The sequence below is a fragment of the Triturus cristatus genome, chromosome 1_2 (genome assembly GCF_964204655.1).
Source record: "Triturus cristatus chromosome 1_2, aTriCri1.1, whole genome shotgun sequence".
Lineage (NCBI taxonomy): Eukaryota > Metazoa > Chordata > Amphibia > Caudata > Salamandridae > Triturus > Triturus cristatus.
The window spans coordinates 769350093-769371658 of NC_140580.1; the positions used below are offsets into that span (position 1 = coordinate 769350093).

General features: G+C 42.8%; 1 protein-coding gene across 2 annotated transcripts in view; it reads right to left on the bottom strand.

The window, feature by feature from the left end:
* Positions 1-21566, bottom strand: part of WDFY4 (WDFY family member 4) — an 821140-nt gene that overhangs the window by 358516 nt on the left and 441058 nt on the right. For both annotated transcript variants that reach the window (XM_085608765.1, XM_085608766.1), the window contains 3 exons: positions 13606-13787; positions 7225-7350; positions 679-840 (listed from right to left, as the gene is read on the bottom strand). In XM_085608765.1, coding sequence (XP_085464891.1) covers positions 679-840; positions 7225-7350; positions 13606-13787 — 470 coding nt within the window. The remainder of the gene's footprint in view (positions 1-678; positions 841-7224; positions 7351-13605; positions 13788-21566) is intronic.

Sequence of the window (21566 nt, forward strand, 5' to 3'; positions counted from 1 at the left end):
ATAGGACTCAATGATCACTCAGTGGCAGGTAAGAAAAGGCTGCACTAATTGGAGTCAACCTTAGAGTGCCCTGGTCCAGTGCTTAATTTGTGAAATAATAAGTGTCAGGGCTCTTGTCAGAAGGCCACAGCAGCTTGCACCACACATTGCAGCTGCCAATGATAGTAACAACACAACAACCAACCATCGCACTCCTACAAGTGTGACAATTCGTACTATATCAGGCCTGCAAAGCTATAAGAATGGCTTGGGTGGCAGGAAACAGTCATTTTTAATGTATGTTTAATTTAAAAATTACCTGTTGTTATGGTCATCTCTAAATTAGCCACACAGTGCCACCTTGTGCCAGACTATCCCAAAACCTGGTGTTGACAATTAAGTTCCCGTGCCAAGCACCGGAAACCACCGGCTCAAATTGAGCACTGCCCAGGTCAGATGTGAGCCAGGGTAGTACCACTGAAAAATGTTTTTCCCCTATTGCTGGACAGCAAAGAGTCCTTGCAGTGTTGCATTGGTCTCTTTTTCTTCTAGACATGGCACTAAGATCCTTGTTGCCCCGCTGTGCCATGTACCCACACAGCATACACAGAGAGAAAGCCTTTCTAAAAACAGGGCCCTTATAAAGTGCATTGCTATCACAAACACATATCACCAAAGCTTCTACTGAATCCCACAAACCATATGAGCACCAGAGGGCAAGATGATGATGGCTAACGTCTGAAGGAAGTCTGCAGAGATCCACAGGGGGTCACAGGGGTAACGGTGATAGACAATGCACAGGAATTGCATCACGCTGCCAGGATAGCTGATCTCCCAGGAGTCTTCCTCGCTTGATGGGGTCTAAACATCAAACAACATTGGGTTATATATTGAATACATTCTCAGGTGAGTAAAACGCATCACCCCTCAGCCTCCTTGCACTTTACATGTTTATATATTCGACAGAATTAGGTAAAATTGCTGATTCTGATGGAAGGCACAGATTTAATAAATCTGAGGGTTAGAATTACAGCCAATCAGAACAGTGATACATGCCATAAACATAAAGATGGTTCTCTGTCTGAATTAGAAAACACACTGTTGGACAGGTAGATTGTCCAAAAACACACTGACGAGAAGGTATATACAAAATCAACAAAATGATGGGCAAACATACATGCAAAGGAAGCTGATGGTCTAGTCTATATCGAATAAGCATACTCTGTCAGGCGCACAAAGAATGCAATGTAGAAGGTGTCAGTCATCCTTATAATAAATGGACGGATTGCTAGACAGGTATCTAAAAAACAAAAGCAAGGCATGCACACTACTATAACAGTGACGTCAGCCTTTTTCTAAGCACACTAATGGTGAGGCATTTTGTGGGGAAAACTCAATGATGTCAAGGCATCACACAGTCACACTGATGGCCACGCACATTGGTTATATAAGCACTGGTCAGTGTATACATACTACAAACATACAACTTACAAACTCCACATATGGTAAACACTGATGTAAAGGCAACCAAGCACATACTCAAGTCAAAGCACATTGATATACACATCATAAAAATACACATTACTCAAGGTACGGTAGTAAGCAACCTAATGGTAAAAACGTACATTTCACAAACACACATATGAAGGTGGATGTATAGTATTAAAACACCAAACGCAAAGTAAATGGTATAATTAAAATGGGAGCAAGCTCTGAAAGCTAGAAAACACACAGATGTAAGACATGCATGCTATGTACACAACTATTGCCAAATCCTATATAAACAGCAATAACTGTTTTGTGGACAATGTGGTAAACTGTTAATTGGAAGTTCACGTCTTTTAATAAAGGTGAGTGGCACCCCTGGCATCTGGAAGTATGATTTTCAAAAATGTGTGTATTTGTAGAAACTACCTGCAAAGGTTTATACTTCTGAAGGCTGCATGCCCTCAGTTTGTCTTTCTCTCACAAGCATATCCCTGTGTGCTAGAAGAGTGAAACATATTTATTTATTTTATGATTTTATATAGCGCTGAATCACTCCAAGGGGTATCTCTGCGCTTGCAACAGAAGACTATCTCAACACTAGAAAAGATGCGTTTTCATCAGCTTTCTGAACTGGAGAAGGGGCATTTCCGTACGAAGATATTGGGGAAGATTGTTCCAGAACATTGGAGCCAGATACGAAAAGGCCCTACCACCAGTGCGGGCTTTGTTTATTCTAGGATTGAGAGGAGTGTTTTAGATCCTGATCTGAGAGAGCATATAGGAGTATATGCTTTCAATTTCCTAGCAAGATAAAGAGGGCTAAGCTCATTTATAGCCTTAAAAATCATGCAGCCCGTTTTAAATTGCACTCTTTTTTTGATTGGCAGCCAATGTAGTTCATGCAACAAAGGCAGTGAAGGAGTCCTAGCAGGTGAATCGGTTACGAGACGGGCAGCCGTATTTTGGATAACCTGCAATTTGTCCAATGAGGCTGCATGGGCAGAAAGAAGAAGAGCATTACAGTAGTCAATCTTGCTCATGAGCAATGTCTGAATTAGAGTCTTCCTGGTGGAAAGAGGGAGCAGCGGAAAAACTCTTTTAAGTAAACTTAAAATATGGTAGCAGGAACCAACAGTTGTATTAACATGGGTCTGAAGGGTAAGTTGCTTATCGAGCTTAATGCCCAGATTTTTAACTACCTCTTTGGGAGAAGGAGCTTTACCCAACTCCTCAGGCCACCAGCTGGGCGACCAGCAGATGTCAGCACCCCCAAACAACAAAATCTCAGATTTCTCGGAGTTTAACTGGAGATAGTTATTTTTCATCCAGGAGGCAATTGCCATCATACCCCGAGAAAAAAGAGTTTGTATGTCTGATCTAGTTTTGTCGAAGGTGAGGAGGAGTTGGGTGTCATCTCATAAGAGATAGGATTAAACCCCAAGTCCCTCATCAGTTTAGCCAGAGGTGTCACATAGATGTTAAACAAAGTAGGGCTCAAGCATGAGCCCTGAGGGACACCCCTGGTAACCTGTGAGGGAGCAGAAGAGAAAGAACCCAATGATACTGTCTGAGTACGGTTGGATAAAAAGTCTGACAGCCAGCTCAATGCAGATCCGTTAATGCCAAGCTCTTGTAATCTGTACAAAAGAACTTGGTGAGAGATGGTATCGAATGCTGCTGAAAGGTCAAGCAGCACCAAGAGTGATCCAAAGCCATTCTAATATTGTCCGTAACCTCCACTAAGGCAGTCACAGTGCTATGTTTAGCACGAAAGCCTGATTGAGAAATATCAAGAGCACTAGAGGACTTCAAGAAAGCAGATAAGTGCTTATTAATATGTTTTTCGGTGATCTTACTTTGTAGTGGAAGCAAAGAAATCGGACGATAATTAGACAGTTCCTCAGGGGAGATGTTTAGGTTTTTACGAATGGGGATAATTTGGGCGTGTTTCCACCTTTGCGGAAGACTAGCAGATTTCAAAGAGCTATTAATGATAGAGCATAGTGGGGAAGCCAGCTGAGCTGCAAATCTAGAAGAGATTTTAGCTGGAATGATATCCAGGGGGGATCCAGATCTGGTGCATTCCAGAAGTGTTCACTTCAGTGGTGGTGATACTAGGGAATGTAGTCAGATGAGGGCTTGCACTAGTGGGATGGAATGATGTCACATCAGGGACAAGGATAGAAGTATTGGAAAGGGTGATGTTTTGATAAATCTTTTCAACTTTTTGTACAAAAAAGGAGGAGATATTATCGCATAGTATCTGAGAAGAAATATCCCTGGTTTGACAAGATTTGGGGTTCGTAAAATCACGCACAATTTGAAAAAGCATTCTAGAGTTGTTACCTGCATGCTCCAAAGTCTCTGCAATATGCGTTTTACGGGCCTGTTTAACATTATTATGATAAGTTATCATAGCTGCTTTATAGGTAGTTTTGGCTTGCTCATTATGCGAGCGTCGCCAAACACGCTCCAGTTTTTTACAAGCACTTTTCTCCTCTCGTAAAGCAGACGTATACCAGCTGGTGGCGGAACTTTTGGGTGAATGCCTAAGAGGTTTGAGAGGAACTACTTTATCGAGTAAATTACTAACCCCTAAATCAAAAGAGTCAAGTTGCTGATTTACATCTTGCATACAGTCCCAATCCCACCCGGCAAAAAGCAGGGAAAGATGGTCAGATGTTAGTTTGTGCCAGGGTCTGTACTGTCGGGTAGTAAATTTATTATTTACCGCAAGGACATGGTCAATGGGGCCTAACAGTTGGAAATTTATCATAGAGTGGTCAGACCATGTAAGCGGATAAGTCTCGCCACATTTAATGTCCAGAGAATTAGCGAGGATGAGGTCCAAGGTATGACCTGCAATGTGGGTGGGAGCAGTGTTGATAATAGCTAAACCTCCAGCTGCTAGGTCTTGCAGACATAATCTTGCGTCTTGATTGGAAGCATCTTCGCTATGGATATTAAAGTCTCCGAGCAGGAGAAATTTACGTGAAGCAATTAAATAAGGAGAGATAAACTCGAGCAGTAGACTAGTAAAATTTAGTGTTGACCCAGGCGGTCTATAAACTAAAGCGCCTTTCCAGCTACAGCGAGCGGAGAGGTCCAATCTGAAGACAATACATTCAAATGCTTCAGTCCCCATCTGGTCGAGAATGGTGACAGTCAGTTCCTCTTTATAAATTAAGGCTATACCCCCACCCATTTTGCCTATCCTATCCCGCCTAAGAACCCGATAGCTCTCTGGTATAGCTAAGGCAATAGCCGGGGTGGAGGTGGGTTTAAGCCAGGTCTCAGTAATGAAACCTATATCCGGCTTCAAATCGATTAGAACATCCCATATATCAGTGGCATGCTTAACCAGTGGTCTGACATTAGCCAAGATGCAACTCCATTCTCGATGCTGCACAGTAGGAGCCGAATACATGGGAGGCTCCGACCGAAGAGAATCAGGTAAACATATACAGTCGGAATGCGGTACAATGAGTAAAGGAGAACAATAGCAGGTCATGCTTTGAAAATTACAGACCGGACATGAGAAGGGACCCTCCAAAATTCTATTAAAATGGCGCAGAACTTTACAACACACCATGTTTAGAGACAGCAAATGCTCACGTGAGTATGTTCGCACAGGGTTATTTAGCGGTCTTATCACTGGCTGCGGACTATCAGGGAGCATGGCGGCTGGCGGCGTCCTGGTGCGGACGGGCGCAGACGGGCTTGCCTCTGGCGCGCCAGCATGAATCTGCTCTTAAAGCCCCCACGGTCCAAATGCTAGAGCGCTGACCAAAATGGTGTCCTGAGATGGCACAATCCTACAAAGAGACACCGGAAAGCTCGCTAAGTAGCGAGAAGTGATAACAATTTTTATGTGTGGGTATTTGAGAGCATACGGAATGATTTAAAACGATTATTAAAACAAGCAATAGACTTCACATAATATGCCTAAAATGCGAGCAAGTACGCCGGCAAGCACCTTCCCTCGTATTAGGAGAGGGGAGGGAGCCGGAGTGGCGTTAAAAAAAATATTCAACGAACAGCTACAGCATTCAGCCTTTCAAACACAAATCACGCTAAGGAGTCAGCTGTTGCGCTGCACGCTAGTATGGATCTGCTCTTAAAGCCCCCACAGTCCAAACGCTAGAGCGCTGACCAAAATGGCGCCCAGAGATGGCACAATCCCACAAAGAGACCCCGGAAAGCTCGCTGAGTAGCGAGAAGTGATAACAATTTTTATGTGCGGGTAAGTGAGAGCATACGTAATGATTTAAAACGAATATTAAAACAAGCAATAGACTTCACATAATATGCCTAAAATGCGAGCAAGTACGCCGGCAAGCACCTTCCCTCGTATTCGGAGAGGGGAGGGAGCCGGAGTGGCGTTAAAAAAAAATATTCAACGAACAGCTACAGCATTCAGCCTTTCAAACACAAATCACGCTAAGGAGTCAGCTGTTGCTGAGAACATTGCAATGTTGAGCGCGCCATTGAAAACAATGGAGTGCCCAGGGCTTCCAATGGCTGGCAGAAGCCCGGAGCATCAACATTCCAATATTTAACAAAGGCCTCACGAAGCCCGAGGGGATTTCAACCCCCTAAGGCTTCGTGAGGCCTTTGTTTTACAAATTAGAACATTCTACCCTCAAGGGCAGTATGTTCTCGTAGCCTTAGAGCCCTCTGTAGCAGGCTCTATTGGCCATTTAAGGCCCTCTCCCTTGTTAAAGGCCCTTGCCTTCGGCTCTGGTCTTTAACGCTGGAGAGGGCCTTTAATGGCCGGTAGAGCCCACTACGGCCGACTTTAAGACTATATTAGACCAGTGGACTGTTGAGCCCTTCATTAAAAACAATGGAGTGCTCCGGGCTGCTAATGGCCGGTATAAGCACGGAGCAGAAACATTCCAGTGTTTAACAAAGCCCTCACGGAGCCCAAGGGGATTTCACACCCCCTTGGGCTCTGTGAGGCCTCTGTTTTACAAATTAGAACATTCTGCCCTCTAGGGGCAGAATGTTCTAAAAGGCTTAGAGTCCTCCGTAGCAGGCTCTACCGACTATTAAATGTCCGCTCCATTGTTAAAGGCCCAAGCCGAACTGGAACGGGCCTTCAATGGCTGGTAGAGCCCGCTAGGGCAGGCTCTAAGGCAATAAACATGTGCACAATTCCACAAAGCTCTGGAATTGGATACGTGCGTTGCCTCTGCACAGAGACTGACTCTGTGGCTGATGTCAGGGGATCCCCTTTTCCATCTCACACCTAAATAAATGCATTAACAGACTTAACCATGAGCTAAATCGGAAGTTTACGTTGACAAAGGCATGCATGAAATGAACTAAAAGATGGCGAAACATGCATGACAAACACACAGGTGGCAATGTATGCATGCTGGCATGCACACGCGGTGAACAAAGCTTGCAACATGCACACATGTGGCAAGAATGTGTGTCTCAATAAACTGATCACAAGGCACTCATGCTATGAACAAGCTGTTGGCAAGGCATGCACATTTAAGTACACAGATGATGAAGAAAGCATATGAACCAATGATGGTCAGGCCTTTCGTAAACAGACAGATGTGAAGGCATTCAAGGTGTACACATGCACTAACTACACCACTTGTGTGAAATTAACATGCTAATTAAAGCAGGCAGGCAATAGGCATTGATGGTGAGCATGGGAGAGACATGAAAGATAAGGGCTGACAAGGAGTTTGGAACACTGAGGCAGGCAGGCACCGGGAAGGGATTTGAACTAGAGCTCACCTTTCCGATTGTGACGTTCACCATCTCCAGCAGCAATAGCGCCGCCTCAGTGCAGAGTCCAGCATGCACCACCTGCTCACAATTGTGGGTCTGTAGCACAGACTGGAAGGCCAAATCCAGAGTGCACTGAGAAGAGGATGAAGGGAAGGAGGAAAAGAAAAGAGGCGGAAGTCATGTTAAAGGGAAAGGAGATGTTCAATTGAAACATGACATACACGGAAAGAGTTCAAATCAGATGTCCATATCTAATCAAAGGAACCCAGAATGAGTGGATTTAACTGCACCTGCTGGGGGGGGTGACACTAACCACCCTTAGGGTCATGTAAGTGTCTCAAGGGTACTTGCCAGCACCTATGCACCCCACTAAGGTGTGCTGGTGCCTGTGAGGGGCTCAGTGGTCTGATATTGACTTTGGAGATGACAGAAAAAGCTCGACTGAGTAGCCTGTCGACTGTAATACAACGTTAAAGCTTTTAAAAGAGCCCAAAACTAATATTCAGGCAAAGTAAAACCCAACATAAGGATAATTCAACACCAGACATTAATTAAGACAAAATATAGTTTTGAGCATGGGTCTCGGAACCTGACCTGGTTCCCTGGGGACAGAGATTTGCCCTGATACATAAAGTTCACTGTTGGCTTAGTCATCACCTGAAAACCTTTGAAACTGCCCTGCCATAACTGCCCCAGTTTTCCTCACCCTCTCTGTTATGACCATAAAAGGACATCTTATATATCAAGGCAGTCTTCCTACTGTGCCTCTACTGCAACAGAGATAGGCCCTTGTAACATGAATTCGGAAATCCTAGTTCGGGCTCAGTTGAGAAGACCAGATGTGAGGAGTAACCCATGTCTTGGGGATTTTCTCTGGACACATTACATCTGGCAAACAGATGTGGAATTTATCTGGGAAAAAATGTCCAAAATGTGGGGCACAAATGGTGCCACAACTGGAATCCCCATTCCATAGCAGAAAACAGGTAAGGGTGAAATAATATTGTACCCGATAATTAGCATACTCAATGGAATCAGTAATTCTGGGTGTGGTATTGCTGGATCAGTTCTACCCAATACCTCATAATGACGACCACCGTAGGAAACCTCCATTGTTCTCTATGGTGTAGTTTAAGTCATAATTATAATTAAAAGCTATGGGTCGATTTCATCTTGCTATGTGGATCAGCGGACATACTTACAGTTGTCGTTTGCTTTGAAAGGCCATTCTCAATTGTATATTTGGGCAAAATCTGATTTAGTATTGAGGAAGCGCTTCGTGAATTTTTAATTGAGGTGCCATTGGTGATAACATCTGTCTATAATTCTCCACAGCTAACAAACTTGTTGGTTGGTAAATGTGTAACTGACCTAGAAAAGACTTGAATCAACTGCTTTTTTAATCTCCTGGGTTATTAAGCTTAAAAATAATGTTTAGGCTACTAATGATTAAATCTTGAAAGATGTGCTTGAATGCCGAACCCTTAGAACTTTTGTATTGACCAGATTCAGTTACTATCTGTTTTTGTCTTTTAAAAAAAAGTTTTTGTCAGTTTTTTTTAAATCATGTTAATAATAATGTTATATGGTGACTCTGTGAAGACATGACCAATTAAAGTAAATTAAATGAAATATATGAACATTTTTGGGTGTTTCGTAGAGTGCTGCACTGCTCCTTTGCAGCAACTTAGCAGACTGCGATGGTGTACTGTAGCTGCATTATCTGCAGTTACTGTGGCATCTAACACAAGTTTCCCTTGCACCCTGGGTGACTTTCAGGGCTTAACTAGATTTGATCGCCCCTCATGCCTCTTACATCCAACAGCAGACACTCCCTAACCCGTTAGGTCACTATTGCAGGTTCTTTTCCGTCCCTGCCTTCTCCCATCGTCACTTTTTTCCACCTGTCTCTTCCTCTTTCTTTTCCCCTCATTTGTATTTTTCTTCTTCTTGATCTGGATGAAAATTTGGTAAGTTCCTGTCCCCAAAATTGAGTGCCAGTGGGCCCCGTCTGCAACTACCAGCTCAAAATTAAGCCCTGGGTTTCTCTACTGATGAGTGACAGAGGAACTGAGCTGTGTTGCAGGCTGTATCCATGAGCAGATATCAATCACTCTTTTTCTAGCCCTTGAAGCTAATCAATGCCCAGGCTCTGTATGCACATAAGGTTCTGTAGGTAGACTACTAAATGAAGGAGTCTTCAGACTGAGAGCTTGATGAAACTTAAGTCAACACAGGCCCTCATTCACCTCGTCACTTTGCACTCCTGCTTATGTGGTGTCTGAAGCGATGTAAGAGCCAGAGATAATCTGAAGCTGTTATCAAACGTCAATGCATATCCAAACTATGTATTCCTTTCATTTCAGCATACTAGAGTGACAGTGTTTAGTTGGAAGAGTTAAAACGTTGAACAAAGTACACAGAAGAGATTGGGGTCAATTGCCTGTGAGAGTTGGCGTTTATTTTAAAAGGTTGGTCGGTCCTTCAACTATGTCTTTAGTAGAGGGTTGAGGAATGTTTTTGAAGTTACCCTGCAGTGCAGGTGTCTGTCCTACCCTATAGGATTGTTATATTTAAGATAAAAACACAGCATTGCCACCTGGAGCCAATGTTACCCTGCAAAGGTTTAGGAAACTGTCCAAAATAAGCAAGAGCGGCGTTTCAGCTACAACGTCCTTGCAGAAACTTGGATAGGAGTTTGAGCCAAGAATAACTGCAGATTTTCCTAGTTTCTTTGGGTAAACTTGCCCATTTTTCTCGTTCAGTCTGAAAAAAAATACTGATGCATGCACACCACATCTCCTGTATCCAGTTTATCACCCCTTTGGGTTTAGTTGGCCGATATTTTTACAGATGATATCTTGGACACAACATTTATGACAGTCAATTTACTGTCAATGATATTCCTGTGCCACAGCAGTGAAATATTAGCCAACAACACCCTGGTATCCAGCAGGACTCAGATAATTTATATCTAGAAAGATGTTGAGCAGACTCTCAAATTCAGCATACAATAGTGAAGGGGTAGGAGGAGATGCCCCACTCCACATAGAAATGGGGCTTCGTAATTACTGTCGCTGAGAAGAAGAGGGGAAAACCCACAAGTGTTTTAATACTGCCCTCACCCACAGAAATCGGTGGAATGCTTCATCATAGGGCTGCTAACACACCTCCGCGCAAGCCAACGCTGGAGGTGGAGCAATAGGGAGGGGAAGACAAAACACAATATGTCGACATTTTGCAGAGTGGAGAGGTAGGTGGTTCATAAACACCCACTATACCACCATCCATTGGTCCCGGAATGACCTTTTATCTAGACCAGGGAATCCATCATTAAAGGGTTTGCTTGGGAGCTCCCGAGGTCTATTTTGAACATTATTCTGCACTTTTCACTTGATCCCACACATTGTCTTTTTTTGCGTTGTGTTTTGTCTTCCCCTCCCTATTGCTCCACCTCCAGCGTTGGCTTGCGCGGAGGTGTGTCAGCAGCCCTATGATGAAGCATGCCACAGATTTCTGAGGGTCAGAGTCTCGAATTGTCATACTATTAAGTGGAATTTTATGTTGCTTAATCAATTTACTTTGAAATTGAAACAACATTTTATGTGATATACTATATGTTAAACCCTGAGATACAAAGTTTGTATTGAAAAATCAAGAGCTAGTAGGCTCCTGATATATCCTTCTGGCTGCAAGTCTCCTAGACGCTCAACGGCATTGTGTCTCCATTTCTTTATTTTTAGATACCTTCGTGTCAGCTGTTGCACCCCTACCAAAAGGTGCATGTGTGGGGCTGGAGAGATCCTCACCTAATCTGTAGTGAATGTTAAAGTGGTGGGGTTTCCACGTCGATGCTGGACAAGGGTGTCAGCTCAGCTTATCTTTGAGTTAGGAAGTCCATCCAACTCTCACAGTTTGGTAGGTTGATTACATGTTCAATAGTTTGCTTTTGTTTTAAACGTAATTTAGAACCTCACAAACTCCCCTAAATGCCAAGAGGGGTTGTAATTTTAAATGTCAATAGTAATAGCTACAACCTTGCAAATGAACTAGTGAAATACTGAGGATCTTGTCACTGGCGATAGGCTCAAACAAGCATTGGCATAGCCAATAGGTCTGGCTTTTGGGACCTTATAAGTATTTAGTTATGCAGCACAATATCCTTGCATGGCTAAACACTAATAAGGTCCCAAAGGCAAGACCTATTGGCTATGCCAATGCTTGTTTTATTATTGTGGGCGCACAGGGAAACTGTAGCTCCTAGCAAACGGCAACTACTTTGGCCTTTTGGTGTTTTCAAATGGACGAGGTCTTATTCCAAAGTAAAATGCGTGGTTTGAATATTTCCACGTGAAATTTCCATCGCGTTAACTAAACCCTAACGCAGTGATTTTTCTGGTACGCCGGCTGGCCCATTAAAATTAGGCATAGTTTGCTCTGCGATGCCTTTAATTGAATGAAAGCATTCATGCGATCGAAGGACCCGCTTCCAGCAGAAGGTAAGTAAAGGCAGGGACGGCACAGTCCTACCGCAGGGGGCGTGGCCTCGGTGACTACTGAATGAAAGTCGAGTTTTGTCAGAGTGCAGGAGGAGGGCAGAAGAAGGCGCTGTTTGTGTGCAGCAGCGGCACACAAGGCAGGCAGGATGCTCGGAGAGGAGGGAACGCATGCCTGACATTTTTTCCCCTGACGTAAGTATATCACAATATTTACTTGAGTAGAGGTGAGAAAATGAACAGGCGAGGTTGTTTGAAGAAGTTAGAAGAATGTTGCTCGGGTGATGGGCAGATGACCGTCGACACTGCAGACAGGGAGACTGCCTGACGGTATGGTGTTTAAAAGGACCTGTCTACAAAAACAAATTGGCAGAAAGGATGCTCTGTGAACAGGAGTGGCTGCTCAGTTGCGAAACAAAAACAAAACAAAAAAAGCCTGGGAGTGGTGCGCGCACGAAAGTGGAAGCCAATTAGACAGGCAGCAGCTGTTTTCAAGCACACTCGTGCTTGTGGCACCATCCGCCTTGCGGGAGCGAGCAACAGCTAATTAGAATGCGCGCCGCTGCACGTTCCCGCAAGGTGGATGCTGCCACAAAAAAGAGCAGAGCGACGGCTAAAGGTCCTCCTATCCAGCGCATGCGCGCTGCGTAGGCGAGACCTAAAAACCAATAAAGCCCATGTGATTAATACGTACATTATTTGGGGTGGACTACATAAACTCTGGATGTGCTATGGTGCAGCGTTATCTATATCACTTAAAAAGTTGTTTGTGGGTTCTACAACAGGAATCAAAAAGATGGCTAGCCTCTAACTCTATGGAAAAGGCTCTTGAATGGAGAAGGCAGTTCTATGTCGGGATCAACAAACATGGACATAGCATTGATCTGCTCTTTAACTGGACAATATCTTAGGATAATGTGACTGTTCATGTCTCTTATGGAGAGACCAACAGGTGATTCCAGTTGGTATCCGAATGGCCCAACACCCTCTTATGCACAGGGATATAACCAAAATAGGTTGGATCTGATCTAAAAGCCCTTTTGAGTGCCTTACGTATGAAGCACTTTTAAACACCCTTAAATTCAACATTGCAATGCAAGTGACTGTGCCCATAAATATTAATTTATGCTGCATGCAAATTGCCACTGTTCTCCCCTTTGTAAAATACCTTCTTGGAGTATTTTGAACATCCTGTTACGGTACCCAGTTCAGAGCCCTGTTAAAAGTACCTTCATAAGGAGCACCTCTGCTCAAGAAGACAGCAAGATAAATTACACTGAGCAGCATTTAAAGGAACAGTCATGTGATGTTCCATTGGAATGCGAGACCCGCCTCTTCAGTCTGGCCCTATATTATTCATTTAGCATTTTTTCTTTATTTTATGACATGTAAAGCTTTGTGTCAAGGATCATTAGGGAGTTGTATTATTGGAAAAATATGATAATAATGAAATTGAGGGGACATATTCAGGGCAGGACTGACTGCAGGGGGTACCGGGCGTTTCCCCGGTGGGCCGCAAGGATGGGGGCTGTGTTTGTTACCGGGGGTCGGCAATATTGGCCCCCTGTAACAAAATCGGCCAAAACCGGACCTAGCAAACAGCTCGGCCGCACCCCCTCTCCACCCCCCACCCAACATCCCCCGGCCGTGGACATATTTGCGGCTCCCTGTAAGGACTTATGAGATGTAGATTGTTTTGTCTCATAAGTCCTCAAGGAAACCAAAAGCATCTTTTCACAACAGCTTCAAGGAAGTGTCTGAGTGTTTGCATGTCAGACTTCCTTGAAAGGACCCAGCTGTACCATTTTATCAGGGCCACACTTAGGGTTTGGGGGGGATAAGAAAAGAGAGGGAGAGAAAACCTCACTATGGAACACCCGTGGAGACTTACCTGCACTTCTTCAGAAGGACCACATTGGGGGGTCTGTAGGAATAATCCTGCCAGGAGTCGATAGATCTGCAGGTTCTGCACGTGGTGCTTAAGGCATGCCTGCAGCATAGCGAAGCCAGATATGAGGTGAAAACAGGGTTCCGGCATGAGCACAGGGCCCAAAGTGGTGCTCTTCAGATTATCTGTTACAATGGAAAAGAACATATTTGTGAGATGCCTTCCAGGCAAAGATGCCATCCTAGCTCAGATAGCGCAACATCGTTACCTAGTAGAAAAAACAATCTGGATCATACAGGCCCAGCACTGTTCAATGTGTGAGCTGCCAAGATGGGTCATTATATCATAATAACATATAAACCAAGATATTCTTTCATAGTAGGTATATACAATGGTACATGAGAACATTAGCAGACAGTGGTTATGTCAGCAAATTGGAAATGTGGCAGAGAGTTAATAGTACATGACATTATAACAAAACAGTAGTGGTTAGTGGGATGCAGGATTGAGAGCGACGCTGTTACATCTGGATGCTTGGTGAGTAAGGGCGTCTTTGAGGAAGGCAAATTAAAGGCAGAGAATGCACCAATGTTGACTTGAGGGATCTCAATAAAGAAACGAGAGGAATGAGAAAGAGCGAGTTGGGACGTGATGTTGAGAATAGGGAGCCAAAGAAGTGATAGTGGATGAGGAGAGAACTAAGTGAGTAGCTGAGAGCGTTTTGAGGGACAATGAACTTCACGGGATCAAACACAGTTCTTGGATTGATATGAAAACAAAGGAAAATAAGTTGAACAACCTTCATTTACTCAAATGGAGAAGCAGCCTGATAACCAGGGGAGGTTGCGGAGGAATATCTGGATCGTTTGTATAGAGCACATGTGGGAAAGTTGAGCCCTTCCTCAAGGGGCTGGAAAAAGAATTCTGGGAGACCATGGAGAACCAATGAAGAGGTTCTTGCAATAACTGAGTTTGGTACAAAGTAGGGTGTTAAGGAATGTCTTGGCAAAGAAAAATAAGTGGCGTGGTAGATCTCGCAGATATTTAGGAAATGGGGTCGAAGAGAGAGGGGTGCTGAGGAAAAGTTAGCTGCCAAAGTGAGTCTGCATGTTGTGCACTCAGGAACAGAGCCTGAAGACATCAGTGATAGAAGGCAGAGGAAATGAGTGAGGGAATCACAGTATATAATGCAAATAATGTGAATGTGTTCTGTCGCCCAGAGGTTAGTGGCATCCAAGTACAGAAAAATGTAATCAAACATACTGAACAAAGGGTATTTGCCCTCAAACACTCCAGCTCTTCAAGATTTAGAGCCAGCTGCACTGCACTGTAACATTGTTAGATTAGGAGAGTATCCCTATATTTTTTGCTCTACACTAAATGTACAATAAATGTGCATTTGAGCATCTGAGACAGTACATACATATTATGCTGCCATACATAAGATATATATTGTATGCTTGTGCTCCTAAAAGGCAACTGCCACAGGGCCAGACCAAAAGGGACCTATTTTCAAATGGCATTAAGGAAGGATTTTGTACATAGCTGGCACCTGATTGAAGGGCAGACTTCAGAGATTAGAGACTAATTGTTCTGTTATATTCCATATAGGTACCCTAATATAGGCTCAGGTAACATCATAACCTTTCACCTATATTCTTCCCTACATTACATAAATAATGGTTCTTAGGGACTGACTTTTTACCTAGATACGACACTGCAGTCAGAACGCTGGATTTTCCCTGATAAAAGCCTCATACATTATGCATGAGGATTCTTGGAAGTACAGCAGGACTACCATCTCCTGTATAATATCTATGTACAAAGTTCATTCCAACGTCATCCTAAGTCCAACAGAATGGCAAAGCAAGGTAGAACCCACGGGGAGACCTTTGGGCATATATACTTCACATCTTGCTAAGACAGGCAGAGGAGACCAGGACTTCCCGGCCAACACACTGACCAAGGATGCTGAGGCTCCTGCATGTAGATATTACAGCACGCAGTGGTCTAACATCACTTGCGGGGTGTTAAACTCGAGACCAAGACGGGGTCCCACAATCTCTCAATCCAGGTAGTGGTGTTGACTTTATCCTAGAGGGATTCTTGGCTTAAAACCCACACATATGCTAGGTACACATAGGTACATCTAGTTAGGGAGGCATCGTAGGCGCACGCACTTGGTGTTATCATGTATTTCATATACTCGTATGCATTTATGATCCTTGCAAGATGGTAGAACTCTATCTTCCTTTTACTTTCATAGTACTTCTAATCATTTATATCTGTTACTGTCTAATAGTTGTTGCAGCTCATCTATTTTACTAGAATAATGACTGTTCAATAAATGTTTATTGAAAAACGTCCAGGCCGTTTATTCTGTGTATCTCTCTGAGACTTAGCGAGCACAAGTGACTGAGCGAAAGTAGTACACTGTTTCCACGGTCCTGTAGGATCAGGGTTGTCATGTTCGATGGTTGCCAAGAGCTATTCTCACCTTGGTAAGAGGAGATTCTAGTGGCACTGTGAGCTAGCTGACACAGAAGGCTAGCATACCCGGTAGGGGGGTTTAGAATCAGACTGACACCAGTCCTATAGTGTATGTTGTCCGAACCCGCAGATCCTGTATAGGTTTTATAGGAACTACACGACAGTTCAGAGTCTAAGCAATGTGAGTTATGTTTTACATTACAACGGGCTCATTATTCAGTCCAACATTTTAAAACATGTTTTTGAATAATTTAAAGATCCACACGATGGACATTGTTTACAGATGTGCATTTCAGACATCAGCATTGGGTTTGGTTGATGGAGGAAAGTTGTGGACAAAGCAAAAAAACGCCATAATAAACCCTTATTTCCAAGCCACATGAGAATGCTCGGGACAACATTCTGTGTAGATGTCTGTTTATCTGAATAGAACTGTAAGTCCCTGGAACTGTTTGCATGTGACAACCCTCTACTCTTTTGGCAGACTGAGTAAATCTTCTTGAGTAGGAGTCCAGTGCCACAAGTCATCAGACAAATGCTTGATGTGATTTTGCTTATTTGTTCAGGCTCTGCCAAGTGACAGAGGTACACCCAAAGTGGTACTTCTTTTAACAAGGGTACCTACCACTCCAATGACATGGCCATGACACTACTAACAACTGGAGGCAGCTAAGTATTGTCCTAGTTGTATACAGGCCTTTTTACTTAAACCCCAGTGGGGAGACTGCCCACTGGCTCTACTTGGTAAATCCATGCCATTATTGGACTCACTCTTTTGAATGGAGTATGCAAGACAGTGTCTTGATTCATCAGAGGTGGGGTACCCCTGGTCTGGGGATCCACAATGATGTGTGTGGTTCTTAAGGTTGTAGGTTGCTCCATAGGGTTTGTTGGTAGTCAGGCTGCTGTCTCTGCTTTTTCTCCTATATCCTACCAACACACACTGCATTTCTGAATACTCCACACCTGTGGAATTCTTTATAAATCAAAGTGCAACTTTCTGGGTTGACTTTGCATCCTTGTGAAAGAACCAGGGTGGGTTCGTTATTGCTCAAGAGACCAGGACTGAGGCAGTTTCACCAGTCAGTCTTTAGCCAAACAAGATTAACATCTGAACAATGAAAGCAGGAAAAGGTATGGACATGACTACTACACATTATACAATGTGATGAGCTACCCACCCGGTCACTGCAACTTGGGTTATGTTCTACTGGAGAAAGAAAACCAGAGCAAAGCATCTGATTGGCCAGAATATAGTCTGAGAGATCGAAACACACCTGACTGTGAGAACTCTCCTGTGACTACCTGCCATGAAGATGTGGCACACCTAAATGGAAAAATGTATTTTCTCATGGTTGGTTCCTCCAAAGGTATGAGACTAACTTGGAATATGAGTGGTCACCTGAGTTCAAGCCAACCATCACTTTGTTGAATATAAATTGACCCAATTGACTTATCCAGGATTATCCATTTATTTAAGGAGCTCTGTAGATCTGTGCAGAGGAAGGTGAGCCAGAGGCAGAAATCTTGGATGCTTCCCATTGAGGTGGAACGATCATACTACTGAGACTGAGGAAAATGCTTTGTTGCTTTTGACTGTGACAAGGAAGTCCTGCGTGTAAAGGTCCTGCATTGTTCAGTGCACAGTATCTTGTAAGGTCAGAGACCAAGGGAGATGCTGTAGGGGTTACCCTGGTTTACCTCAGAATTATAAACCCAAATGTTGAACTGGTGCACACTTGTTGCTAAAGTACAGACATTTCCTCTTCATTGGATGAAGGACAGTTCCTCATCTTTGGATGATGATTAGATTAAATGTTACAAGAATCTGGACTTCTATCAAGGAAGTGACAGAGAATTCTGGCTATTTGGTGCATCTGTGAGGTGTTACCTTTACTTATTTTGCCAAATGCATGTCAGTTGTTATCAAGACAGACCTTTTTGTCACTTAACCTAATGATCAGGAAGGGTCCATACGTTAGCAACTAGTACACACCTGTCCAGGTTTGGTGTTGTAATCTTGTTCAACATAAATTAAGCATTACAGAACATTGCTGCTAAGAGGTTGGAGAGCCTAAGCTTACCACGACCATGCAAACTAATATGTGATTTATACCAGTGCATTTTGAGAGCCTTTGTTCTTCATTCATGCTGTTGCATTGTGAAAATAGAGTGTGACTCCATGTCCATGTGATGCACGTGTGCCAGTCATTGCACCGTTGTTGCACCACTCTTGCTACAGTAACCTAATGTCTGTGTGATTCACATGTGCCAGTTGTCACGTCATCATTACACTCCTCCTTCAGAAATTCGGTGCCCATGTGACACAGGTCTGCTTGTAGATGCATCGCTGCATACCTCTTTCTTCAACAACTGAGTCATCTACATAGATATTACTTCAGCAACTCCATATCATGTCAGGTTCATGAGGTTGATGTTGCATCCTCATTATGCATGGTACTTTTTATAGAGCATGGTGTCTATAGAGGCCTAAGTGCCACAAATAATTTCTGGAGTGCCCTGCCAGGTACGTGGATGAGTGCTACTCATATCCCTGTTTTTCCCTAACCATGACTGCTTCAGGGACCTCTGGCTGACTCTGCCAGTGTTAGTTAAGCAACGCAAATTAACTAGCAGCCGATAAAGCTGCATGAATTTCAACAGCTGAAAACTGAAACAAGCATTGAACTGTGGTGGTAAGAGCACTTAAACACACATTGCATGTTCAGTTATTGCACCATATTGTACCGTATCCATCAATTGATTAACTAGAAATGCAAGAATAGCAGTGCTTGGACACTATATTGCTTGTTAGAGATACATCTGCTACCCAACCTAGACTTTCTACCCCATATGACTTTCTAAAATTATGGGGCTTTTTAAAAGTTTGGCAGACAGGGATACAACTCTCATGTTGTCGAGGCCAGAAGCGTCTTGTTTTAGCAAAAACAAACTCCTTCCTCTGAAGAAAAAAATGTTGCTGAGTGGCTGCATGAAACATGTCAGCATCTCAGTAAAGCTACAATGCTTTCAAAGGAACTGCCATGGTGGCATCTCCTCGGAAGACACCAAGATCGCATCCTGCAGGCAGACATCTCTAAATATGGCGAGTAGTCAACTGCCAGTGTGATGGAAGTTATGGCCTCTGCCACTGGAGGGACAGCGGGATACCCACCAAACTTTAAATAAGGGCATAACCCTTGATGGTTCTACATTGCTTCCCCCCTAAATTCAAAACCTAAAAAGGGAGCACTTGACAATTTACTGAGCTCGTGGTAGAATCTATTCTTACAAGGACACAAGCAATACTTGTTACAAAGATTGTCTAACTGCCCTGAAATCCGACTGGCACCAAATAACTGGCTTAAAATGCCAACTAACACAGAAATGTTCAACCACCTCTGGATGGAAACTATTGCTAAAGAAATTAAAATCCCCAGAAGAAAGATGTCTTTTTGAGTAGGCATCAACAGATGCAATCAAGACTTAAGGATCAGGTAGAAACTTGAAGTGAACTGCAAATATACCTGTGAGGCAATGCAACTGAGATTACTCCACCATATTGCCTACATTTGCATGTGATACACAAAATCAAGAAATATAAATGTAAGACGAAGTAAAAATGCTATGCCATCTGGACTACAGTGGAATTATTGCTGATCGTTTGAGAAATCAGTTGTACAAAGATCATTTCAATTTTCTAGGGAAGAGACATCAACAAATCAACAAAAGCACCAAACTCTACCATTTGAACAGGGAAGCATGTCGATTTTATTTTCCTTTCTTTTCTCCTCACATTCCCAATACTTATCTTCTACCCAAGTACCTATACTAAACTTTCAAACAAATCTGAGGATCTTATTTCAAACTCTTGCTTACTATTAGTTAGTGACAACCCTGTTTAAATTTTCATATTTATTTTCACTTATTTTTAGTATAAAATAAGCATGTTGCAGAGGTCAGCATACCAAGAGCTTAAATATTACAAACGTATATAGCAGACTACAGTGGTAATAATGAGAAATGGTGCACTACTGGATCAAGACATTCTTCAGACAGTGGCCGGCCAGAGGCACTTGCCAGTTACCATGGGGAACTGCAGGTGATGCTTTTGGGTCTCAACTATTCACAGGCCAAGTGTGAGAAAAAAGAGCGATCACAGATCTAAAACCCATCATAACTGAACAATGTCAATGTGAAAGCTCACAAAGCAGGAAGTACAAATGCAAGCTTTGAACTACGAAGAGACGCAATTTTACCTCTAAATGAAGCTCAATAGAGATCACATGCAGTTTTCAATGTTTTGGGCGCAATGTACAAAAACTGTTGGTAATGAATTGGAAAATGTTGGAAGAAGGTTCCATATTAATGATAGGATTGAAGAGGGAAGATTTTATGGGATTTAACTGCCATTATTTTCCTTAGAGAAAATATAACTTACATGTGTTGTGATAATTTCATTACCATCGAAAGGAAAACAAATACTACCTATAGTTTGTTGGGAGGGAACCAGTTGAAACACACAATAATAAACACCATGTGGTTTGGACTGTCTTCGTTTTAAATTAGTCTATACACTGTGAAGAGTAACACTTCCTCAAGCAGTGGTATTTTCAATTTTAATCAATGATTTTAAGGGTAGCTTGGATGAGTTCTTATAGAGGCATGGCATTAATGGGTACTGAAAATATTATAAACTTTTGATACGAGATCGACCAAGTAATACAATTCAAACAGAGCAAACATTGTTTGCCTTTCCTTTTTCAGGGGTGACTGAGAAATGGTTCAAATTAAATCTATTAAACTATAAGGATTCACTGCAAGATATTGGCTAAGATTTTAGTGGTTGGGTAAAAGCTAAATTCAACAGAGTTTGTCATTTCATTCAACTAAACAACTATGCATCATATTTATCTCCCAGGAACCCAATCATCCTATTTTACATTTGAGTATTCTGAATTTGAATATTCCGTTCATGCCCCATTCTCCTCATAAGACCTTCTTCTTCCGCAATACCATCTAGGATTTGAAATCCTGTGGACTGCTATCATAGGGTTCCTGTCAGAAGACCTGAGGTTTGAAATATATCCTTTTCCCATTTATCATATTTATGTAAGAATTCCAGTCCCTGAGCCTCATTCTATTCCAGGACTTGTTCTCTTATCTAGGCCTTTGTGACATTTCTGGATGCTGTCATAATATTGTATAGTTCCCAAATTCCATGTAAGGCAAAACAAGTGCAATTTTTCTCATTTTAGATATTGTTAAATATTGCATGGCATTTATTTGCCAGCTGGAGACTGGCTTATGTGCAACATTTTTCACAGAGAGTCATTTTCTCCCTGAACTAGACATTTTCTCCTCAAACCAGTCTCCTCTGAATCTCACATTACTTTTTTTGCTCACGTAAGACCTTTGGGAAGAAAAGATACTCGAGACTGTAGAGAAATGACTTCATGTCATATTAATAGTTT